At 41.0% G+C, this 10,231-nt stretch overlaps 1 protein-coding gene across 1 annotated transcript; it reads left to right on the forward strand.

Annotated features, from left to right (window-relative positions):
• Positions 1-926: 926 nt before the first annotated feature.
• Positions 927-9,855, forward strand: etaa1a (ETAA1 activator of ATR kinase a). Its single transcript, XM_084714607.1, has 6 exons — positions 927-1,268; positions 2,236-2,367; positions 2,786-2,865; positions 3,001-3,113; positions 3,761-5,223; positions 9,434-9,855. Exons 1-6 carry the CDS (start codon positions 1,103-1,105, stop codon positions 9,538-9,540), a joined length of 2,061 nt encoding a protein of 686 aa, XP_084570733.1. The 5' UTR covers positions 927-1,102; the 3' UTR covers positions 9,541-9,855.
• The last annotated feature ends 376 nt before the right edge of the window (positions 9,856-10,231 follow it).

The following is a 10,231-nucleotide window of genomic DNA, read 5'->3' on the forward strand; positions in this document are numbered from 1 at the left end:
TAATATCATCAGAAAATGTTCCAACACGTATTTACTAATGAAAGTAAAAGTAATGTAGTAATTATTATAGTGGAAAGAGATTAGACTTTATCTATCCCAGGGGTAAATTTGCAAGCTACCCAGCAGTAAATTAAGTAATTACAATCAGACCAACACTGACCAGTACTCACCCTCATACCGATTAAAGGTCAAGTTTAGTTTTTTAGTCCACAAACTACTGCTGGATTTTTAAAATCAGAATTGATTTTATTTTTGTGTGCATGTATGTTATGGGTAGGAATATTCTGTGTTTAATACATGTATAATATTGACCTAATACATTTTTCTTTTGTTGTTTTTTCACATAAATAAAGTAGTAGTATTTACATACAGTGCAGTATATTTTCTATCTTGTAAGGGGCCTGTAGCTGAGAATAAATCAACAACTTCTGATTTAAAAGATATCAGACAACACACAGCACATATGGTGGGTTTTTTATGACAAAATATTTTGCAAAAAGTTATCATGGTGACAATCAAGATAAAGATAAATAAGTAAAGAAAGAAAGAAAGAAAGAAAGAAATGCTATATTAATACATATTATTTAAAAATAAAGAAATAAAAAGCAGTGAAGAATTAGGATTATTCTTCTGAAATTATAGTTTCTGGTCACGATTGCATTACCGGGTGTGTATGTATGAAAGAAATAATATTGCAACAATATGTAAATACTGAACAGATTGCACGAATGTATTACAATAAAAGTATTAAAAAGAAGAATTGTGAAATTCACCATAGAGAATCTATAAGTTTATAATGGATTCAATATTATATTTATCATGTTCAAATTGTGTAATGACATTTTACACTTATTTTTATGTTTAAAAATTCACTCGAGTCCAAACTGAGTCTGTGTGCGCAGTTTCCGCGCAGCTTTGTTGCTCTTGAACGCGCCATCGAAAGGAACTCTGGGAAGGACAAGATGGCGGGACGTTCAAAGTCTCCGATGGCTTTCCGAACTTACATCAAAACAAACTGTAAATAACAAAGTGCAGTTCAGCTTTACCCGCCAGCTGTCGACCGACGCACCGTCAACAGGTCGTCCGTTAACCGTCGGTGACCATGAACGGAGACTGGGGGAAGTTTGACCCTCCGCCCGGTCTGACAGGCTCCCCGCTGCAGCGTCAGGCGGCCACAAACAAACCAAACCGACTGAGCAGAAGTTTTAGACAGACCCAACAGACACAGAGAGCGGCGGAGACCGACTCTCCAAAGAGCCAACAGACAGGTCAGTAACTATTTCTGAACTTTAAGTTTTATTTGATGTGTTTGCAGTCGTTGTCTGCCGCTCTTGTCTGCTTGGACCCGAACAAGCCCCGACAACGGCCCGCTCTGCTGTATGTAGATAACTGTACGCCAAACTACACTCAAATTCCTCGCAATTTAAGGTTTTACTTGTCTATCCAAGATTTAATCTGCATCAGAAAACGTTATACTTTTTTTTTTTTTTTTTTTTTACAAACCATAGTTTCAGTCTTCAATTCGGCATACAACAAAATTCACCACGCTGCTGTTATGACTGGATCTTTTTAAGTAATAAAATGTTAGCTGTTTTTCTGTTGTCATTGGTCGAGTTTCTTAGCTGTGATAAAATACTGTGAAGTGCAGTGGTTTTCAAACTGGGGGACCAACAGGGGTCTTTGTGTGAGTTGTAGTGGGTCCTCGGCAAAGGAAAGAATAAAATATTTTAACTTTTATAACAAACCCGTATACAACAAAGTAAGAACTGGGGTTTGCCTATTTGATTGTAACTTATAGTGATTGTAGATTGATCATTGATTGACTGAATATTTTATTATCTTAAAACCTAAACATAAAAAAAATACTCAGAGGGGACTCTTTAAGACAAAATCCTCACAAATTTGGCATCTCTGCTTGAATGAAGAAGATCCTGGCAACACCTAAATATTCTCGTGTACATTTTTTATTTTAACTGAAATATTATAAACTTTCATACTTTTACAGTAAGAGAAGAGAATAGTAGTTCTAGATCGTGTCCATCAATAGCAGAACTGCACGTGAATATTATGTTAAATTCACCATCATTCCATCATTATGTTTAAGAACATAACCTAGAACCTGGAACAAGACACTGAATCATCTCCAGCTCCAGGCTTTGACCTCTGACCTCCACACAAAGTGCAGACAAACAGAGAGGAGGCTCACATCTTAAATACTGTTGTCTTCACCTCCAGATTTTAAGACCCCGACCAGAATCCCGAGACCCGCAGCAGGTGGTGGTTTCAGCGGAGAGTCTCCACACAACGACTCCGACTTCCAGCAGGACATCATCTGGGACGCCACCTCTCCTTCACCCAACAGACACGGTAAACTTCAGCCTTCTAACTGGGAGGGGATGTGGATATTTATAAAGCGTCTCTCTCCAGAATGCCTAAAGAGCTTCTCTTGGCATTGAAAAACTCACTTATGTTCATCTAAATTACACATTTAAAAGTTATTTTTAGATAAAATAGCTTAGATGTGACTCTCCACCTTCACCCACAAAAACGTTTGGGAACCAGTGGATTAATCGATCAACAGAAAAGTAATCCACAACATTTTTGATTGCAGATTAATTTCTGTCACCTTTAAGGACACAAAAATGACAAATATTTTAAGTTTCCGGGCACTTTTTTCTGTTTTATTGTAAACTTTGGTTTCCTGGTGGAGGCTGATTTTTGGTTTTCTTGGTCAAATAAAACAAGCTGGTTTTAAACTGTGTGATGAATCTGTTTTCCTCTTCAGGTAAAAGAGGCAGAAGAGGAAAGAAACATTCTGCTGGAGTTGTGGACATCTCAGAGATCGTTAGCAGGATTGCTCCAAAGGTCAGTAACACAGCTGGTGGGGAAAAAACATTCAGTTCTTCGGTTTGTTAGGGTTTTCACTGTGTTCAGATCAGAAGACGCAGAGCCAATAAACTGTATTTACTTACATTCTTGTTTTATCATCTTTGACTGAAGCATGGCAGACCAAAGGTCGCAGAGCCGACTTTACAGCAGTGGATCGGAGACAGCGCCACCATCCCCTGCACGCCAGACGTTCAAGTTCCCAAACCTAAGAAGAAACCCTCGAGGTAGGTTCATGAGAACCGACAGCTTCGGCCTGAACCTGTTTTCTCGTGATGTCTCTCTGCTGTGGCATTCATAACAGAACTTGTACTGAGGAGACATCGTGGTTATAGACTGAGCTCTCATTAGAAATCTGTAGGTTCAAGTAAGGGAGTTTGAGGTTGTGAATTTTCTGTTTCTTGACACTATGACTTTTTTTGCATCGTCACGACAGTGGAACACGATAAAAAGAAAAAAAAATCCAAATCGTCATCTCAGTATTACCATCCCTCTTCCAACATGATTTGCAAAGCATTTTTCTGTTTTTGTCTGACTTTTTAAACCTAAACCATTTCCATTTAACGGAAGCTGCACTGGTCTTTTTGACAAACTCGATTGTTGTTCGATAGCAGTTTTTCTGAACAAGTTAAAACCAAATCTGTCAGTATGTGGGCTTAAAGGGAGCCATTGTTGTCCTGCTGTTAAGCAGGATAGGGGAGGTAGTAAGAGCTGGGAAACAAAGGGGGACTCTGATGAGACAGGATGTGGACAGTTCAGTGTCAAAAAAAACAAAAAACAAAGCTGGCATAGTGATGGGTCTTATTTACTTTTTTAGGTTAATTATGGGATGTAAAAAGGGCTACAGTAAAGTAAAAGTTTTGTTTTGTCGCAGGCCAAACGTAGTGGACGACTTGCTGAAACTGGCCAAAGAGTTTGACTTCAACATGTTCCGTCGGGATGAAGAAGAAGTGGAGGAGCTTCACCAGCAGAGTCTGGAGCTCCTGTCTGAGGACATCTTGGATTTTGAGAACGGCGATCAGAACGACTTTTCACCTTCACTTCCTGGAAACAGTCAACCAGCTGTGACGGCAGCAGCTGGGACAGATGTGCACCTGGATCAACACATGGACGACGATTTGGATTTTCTGTTCGATGGACCGACCCAACACGTGAGCGGAAATTTAAGTCAGGCGACATCACAAGTGAAACCTGCCTCTGGTGTGTCTTCCAAAGAGGCTTCTGGGAAACAGTCCTCTTCCTCACACGACCCCGCCTCTGGTGTGTCCACGACAAACACTAAAAGCACTTTAGCAAATGATGAGTTTCAGGACGATTGGGAAAACGATGACTTGCTAAATGACTCTTTGGTGTTGGAGATGACACAAAATGCACAGGTCTTCAGTGCACCGAAGCACTGTTCAACCCAGAAACCATCCAGTGACATCAAATATCTACGGGGAAGTCCAGTAAATGTTCCTGTCAGCCAGTCAGCTGCTTCTAAAGTGGACAATGTGAGACAAAGAACGACTTTCAAACTGGAGTCTAACCCAAATTTCTCTGCCAGAAGAATCCAAACGGACACATGGACAAACCCGAAGGTGGATTACAGCTCAGACACTCAGCAGAGCAGGTTTTCATCCGGGAACAGCGTTTCAGTCAAAGCAGGTCTTCAGCAGACCTGGCAAACATCAAACACAGTGAAGTCAGATCCACAAAAAACACAATTCCACCAAAGGACTTTTGTTGGAGCTTCAAGTGCCAAATGCAACACGACATCGGCTTCAACAGCAGCTCCAAGTTTCCCACAGAGACCTGCTGTAGTTCCATCCCACCACGAGTCACCTGCTGTCTCCGACCCTCTCTATGACGACCTGGACTCTTTCTTCTCGTCAGATCCGGTTTGGGACGACCCAGCTGACGACGACCTGCTGTGTGAAATGTGTGAAGACCTGGAGAACCAGATCCAGAGCACAGAGAACGTTTCCACCAAACAGACTCCTCCTGTTGGTCACGTGTCAAACCAGAGAGCAGCTCTGCAGCCGGCCAACAGGAACCAACCAGCCAATCAGCAGCATCTCCCCCAGAGACCAACAACCCTTCCCTGTGCTTCAGGAGGACCAGCCGTCACCTCATTGGCTGCTGGGTTTGTCTCGAACATCACTGCAGGTGTGCAGGTGAACGAAGTGACGGATTCTGTCAGATTCACACAAACTAAAAGCACTTTAGGATCCACAAACAGTTCAGCGTGTGCGCAGGGGAGCAGCAGGGTCCAGCCAGCGCTGCAGGGAAACACTCGGAAAGACCAGTTCACCTTCAAGAGGCCGAACAAGCCCGTTTCTACGGTGACCAACAAAGGTAAGAGCACGACCACACGGAGCAAAGCACTGTGATATCACAGCAGATTCAGACATCATGGACATTTTGTTAAGATCACGGCTGCTCACACAGATAAGCGACACAAGTTCTGTCCGGCTCTTGCTATCGAGTCTAAAACAGTCACATCATTAAGGCAGTTTGCAAGGTTGCGAGTAACGAAATAACTCGAACTAAAAACGAACGATAAAACGAACTCTGGCTACAACAGTGAGATCTCACAACAATTTCAAATTCTTATTTTTTCACACAAACAAGAACAAACTTCGAGTGGTACCCATCCCGCTCAAAACGGCAAATTGGCACCTGGGACGCTAATGGTACAAATGTAAACCAGCTAACAGCTGTTACCTGTTCTTTTGCAGTGATGTAGTCATTTTAGTGCCAAAACTCACCTCAAAATGTGCAAATGTTCCACCAAAACGTTGGGCCCCGCCTCTTGCAGCACCGCCACTGAAAAAACATATACTTTCTTTGATTTTTTAAAATGTAACTAAAACAAAATAAAGATCAAGCCTTTCAACAGACAAACATCCTTATTACCACCATGGAAAGAACTTTGTTTCCCTGCAACTCATCTTCTCAGCTCTACAGTGAATCTGCATGGATGATGCTTAAACCACACTAAAACTCCCAACAATTCGTATTATTGTTCCAGATTTTAATTATTATTAAAACTGTGTTAAAGTCATGTTAATGGAATCTTTTCCATTCATTGACTGAATTTTAAACATAAACCCAGAAATATCTGAAAACTCTCCATCATTTTGACAGATTAAGACACTTGGAGTGATGGGGGTATCACAAAGGGTAACAGTGATAAAAACAAGGATAAAATTCAGCCATTGTTGTTTTTCGTTGCCACCTGAAATAAAAAGTCTTCTGAGCTTGTAGGACAAAAGACTGTCTGCCACAGCCACGAACCACTGCAGTTACAAGCATGTAGTCGAGTCTGGAAAGTAACACAAAAGTGATTTCTGCTCAGATATTAAGTCTGTTGCTTTTTCTCTCTTTCTGTCCTCCTTTTTCTCTTATTTTAACAGTGAATTTAACAGAATAGTAGTGCATATCTGTAGGTCTGTGGTGTATTTTTCAGCCTGATGTTTGGCTGCACTGTGTAGAAAAAGACTCCTCAGTTTCAAGATTTAACCTATTTTGTCATGTTTTGAGCACTGATCAGAGTACAGTGGACGCACTGCTGTGTACAGTGCTGCAGCCTGTGTGTGTGTGTGTGTGTGTGTGTGTGTGTGTGTGTGTGTGTGTGTGTGTGTGTGTGTGTGTGTGTGTGTGTGTGTTTGACTGAGAGGGAGACAGAGACGGGGAGAGGAAGGGGAAGAACACAATGTTGATGCTCCGACTGCTGCTTTGTCACTTGACCCACCTGTTATAACCTGTGGTATTTTTTAGAAAGTTGATCCGAACCCGCCCGCCCCTGAATTAACTGGGTTGATCTGTGCATCAGTACTTTTTCTTTTGGATGAGACAAAGCAGAGCTGTTGTTGTTGTTGTTGTTGTTGTTGTTGTTGTTGTTGTTCACTGCTGGTCGGCGTCCTCTTTCCTCTGACATTTAACACCAGACAATAGCACCAGTCCTCTTCATGTCCAGAAGAGCTGCATCTCTGGTACTGTAAAACAAACGAGCACCGTAACTTTTCCATAATTTTGGAACAAATTAAGTATCGGTTCTCATGAGATCCCTACAGGCCGATCTACTGTAACAGGTGGTTGTGTCTGTTGAGATCAAGCCACAGAAAAGATAAACTTCAGGAATCTTCAGCCAAATATTCACAAACTTCCTACATGGACATTATAGAAAAGTGTTTCAACAAAAGGGAGGTGCAAGAGCGGAGGTGTTCAGTATCCAGAGATCTGGAGGGAAACGGTGAGAGAGGAGGTCAAACCTGTCAGAGAGAGCGAGAGAGAGACAGAGAGAGACAGAGAGACAGAGACAGAGAGAGAGAGAGAGAGAGCGAGAGAGAGAGAGAGAGAGAGAGACTGCATGAGTATAAGCAGCTTGTGTGGGAATGAATCAGAACAGATCTGAATACATTTCATGCCTTTTTCCTGATGGTCTTAATAAGTCGTGAGTTGCTTTGTAAAAACAAAGATGTTAGATGATGTAAAATTTAGCGAGAATGTTGTCAACACTGAGGCCAGTGTGATCTTATCTAACATGTGCAGTCAGCAGACCTCCAGTGTTAATGTGAAAAGTGACTAAATGGTCATTATAATCCAAAAATGAACATTTAAAATGATGGATTAAAATATGTTATGACAGAAATTTCAAGACGGATGTTGATAATGTCTGACCCAACCCTCTGATTACTGCACTGTAAAAAAAAAAAAAAAAACCGTCCAGCATCAAACAAAGTTAACAACAGTCGCTCAGACGCCGTCAGGCAGGTCCAACATCAAGGCTGAACGGTTTTGAAGAAATATCTAATTACAGTTGTTTTGACTGATATTGTAATTTACGATATTGGAGAAAAGGTTAATTTTTACATTATTATTCACTAAAAGCCACATTAAAACAATTATGGTGTTATTTTTATAGGGATCTGTACTTTACAAAGAGAATGATGTGTTGGCCAGGACGCCTCTGCAGCAACACAATATTTAACTTAAAATGGTATTTTGACACACATTTCACTTTTAACAAATATTGCACATTCTGCAATTTGAAAATTGCAGTAGATCTTATTGCCATTTTGATAGAATTTGGATTAATTATCCTGCCTGAAACATTAATGGAAACACTGACATGACATGATGAGAGGTTTTCTATATAAAACCTGATGAATTTCAGTGTGTATCAGTTCTGTTTGAATATTTTCAACACACTAACCGTAATGTGAAAGTTTCATACAGTTTCGTCTCTCAGGTTCACTTCTCGTTTCAGACTTAGACTTTATATCAAGGTGTCAGTATTTTTGCGTTGCATTTTCTTGGATTTAAAATAATTGAAGTGCGTAAAGATGCAAGAAGCAGCAGCCACAGTGAGCTGGTTAGATGAAGAGCTGCAGGTTCTTACTGCGCCGTGAGCGAACATCAGACCTCCTGCGTGTCATGAAGGTAAGCGGCTCTTTATACTGTGATGTCCCTGTTGTGTCACGCTGCTGCTTCACAGCTCTGATCACATGATAAACAATTTGTCACAGCAGAGTCACGGTGAGGTAGAGCGCAGAGCGTAGCGCTACAACCGCTACGTCCTGCCTGCCTGGTGTGCAAACAGCCTTTAGCTCTGGATTTAGCAAAATTCATAAACTATATGATTCACAGATCTCATAGTCCGACCTGACTGTTCACATCACACATTTCACCATGCAGCACGTTTACTAGTGAGATCATTGTCTGTTTTTAATCTTGTGTTAAGGAGTTTTGAGAACCCTGAAGCACTTTTCTTTGGTCGTGTCTGGAAGGGACACTCTTTGTGTACATTGTTCCTTTATGACGTTGCACAAACGTTGAATTAATCACTTTTGCGAGATCTTCCCTGTGGGTCTTTGGTTCCCTTCAAGTCTGTCCTCCTTTGCTTGTGTCACTTCCAAACATCGGTGGTCTCGTCTCCCTGTGTCGTCATATACAGCTGTTATCTCATTGGTTAAACATCGGCGGTAAACGAGGTCAGAGTTGAATTAATTTGCACAGCGGTCAGCACCACGTTGAGGGTAACGGTGCTGCTTAGTTGGGTGCCACCGCTCAGTAGTAACAATGGGACAGCTAGTGCAAAACGTTTTTACTGCTGATCATGTGTGGAGGCCTTTTCAGTTCTCCCAGTATGAATTATTGCACTGTTGCTATGGTTACTAGAGCTGCAGTGCTCAGTCGATTAATCGATTAGTTGTCAACTACTTATTATATGATTGATTAAATGTCAAATTCTATTTTCTGGTTTCTTCACTCCTGAATATCTTTGGATTACAGATTACACTACAAAACGTTTCAGGATATCATCTTGGGCATCTTTGGGAAACACTGATCGACATTTCTTGGCCCAATTGACTAATCAGTTAATTGAGAAAATAATCAATACTGAACAGATTGTTAGTTGCAGCCCTAATAGTCATCACCAGATTAATTAAAGGGAAGTGGCTCTGTATCTTTTCAAAGAACAGTTTTTTAAATATTTCAGGTGTTTTTACGTCGTGGTGTTTGTTAACGTGTCTGTATCCTCTGTGTTTTTCGTCTGTAGTTGTGGGTAAATGTTCAGCAGCAGAGATCGAGCTGAAGAAGCAGCAGGCGATGGAGAGACGACGACAGCGACTGCAGGCCGCGCAGAACCTCCAAGCCCCCACCTGAAAAACAAACCGGCCTCATAAAACAACAAACGTGCAGAATAATGTGTCACCACACCTGCCTGAAGGTGAAACCAGAACAGAGGCTGCTGCTCCACCTGTTCAGCTCCACTGTCTGTTCATCCTGACAGCAGCAAAAACTTTCTCAGTGGAAAAAATGTAAAAATCTCTGAATCAGTTCAACAAACATTTCTTGTACAAATATGATCTTGTAAAATTAAACTGTAAATGTGCTGTAAAATGATGCTTATGTTGTTTTTCTATTCTGATTTTGTCTTTTCAAGTTTTGTATTTTTAAAATCAAACTGTTTTGTGTCTTTAAATGAATAGTTCAACATTTTTGGGAACAGATTTATTTGCTTTCTTTACAAGAGTGTGCGTGCGTGCGTGCGTGCGTGCGTGTGTGTGTGCGTGTGTGTTGATACCTCCAGATGACCTACAGCAAACAAGACTGTCAGTGAGAAGACTGACTGTTTCTCAATGGTTCCTGCTGAGTAGAGCATTAACCAAATATAATGAAGAGGAGCAGATCATTACTTAGATAATCGTATTTTTGACGCTATATTTTGTGGTTTTGGTGGTGGAAATAGTACTGCTTTTTTTCCCCCACAGAGGCCTTCAAAATCAATAAAATATTAAAGTTCCTCTTTGTAGCTTTAATCTGTTCATGATAAGTGATGGAACCATTTCTTGAC

This window comes from Lutjanus erythropterus, chromosome 3, assembly GCF_056507025.1.
Source record: "Lutjanus erythropterus isolate fLutEry1 chromosome 3, fLutEry1.hap2, whole genome shotgun sequence".
Taxonomy (NCBI): Eukaryota; Metazoa; Chordata; class Actinopteri; order Lutjaniformes; family Lutjanidae; genus Lutjanus; species Lutjanus erythropterus.

Coding starts and splice junctions, on each gene's coding strand:
- etaa1a (XM_084714607.1), top strand. CDS start 1,103: ATGAACGGAGACTGGGGGAAGTTTGACCCTCCGCCCGGTCTGACAGGC. Junction 2,866..3,000: donor TTAGCAGGATTGCTCCAAAG/GTCAGTAACACA, acceptor CTTTGACTGAAG/CATGGCAGACCAAAGGTCGC. Junction 5,224..9,433: donor TTCTACGGTGACCAACAAAG/GTAAGAGCACGA, acceptor TTTCGTCTGTAG/TTGTGGGTAAATGTTCAGCA.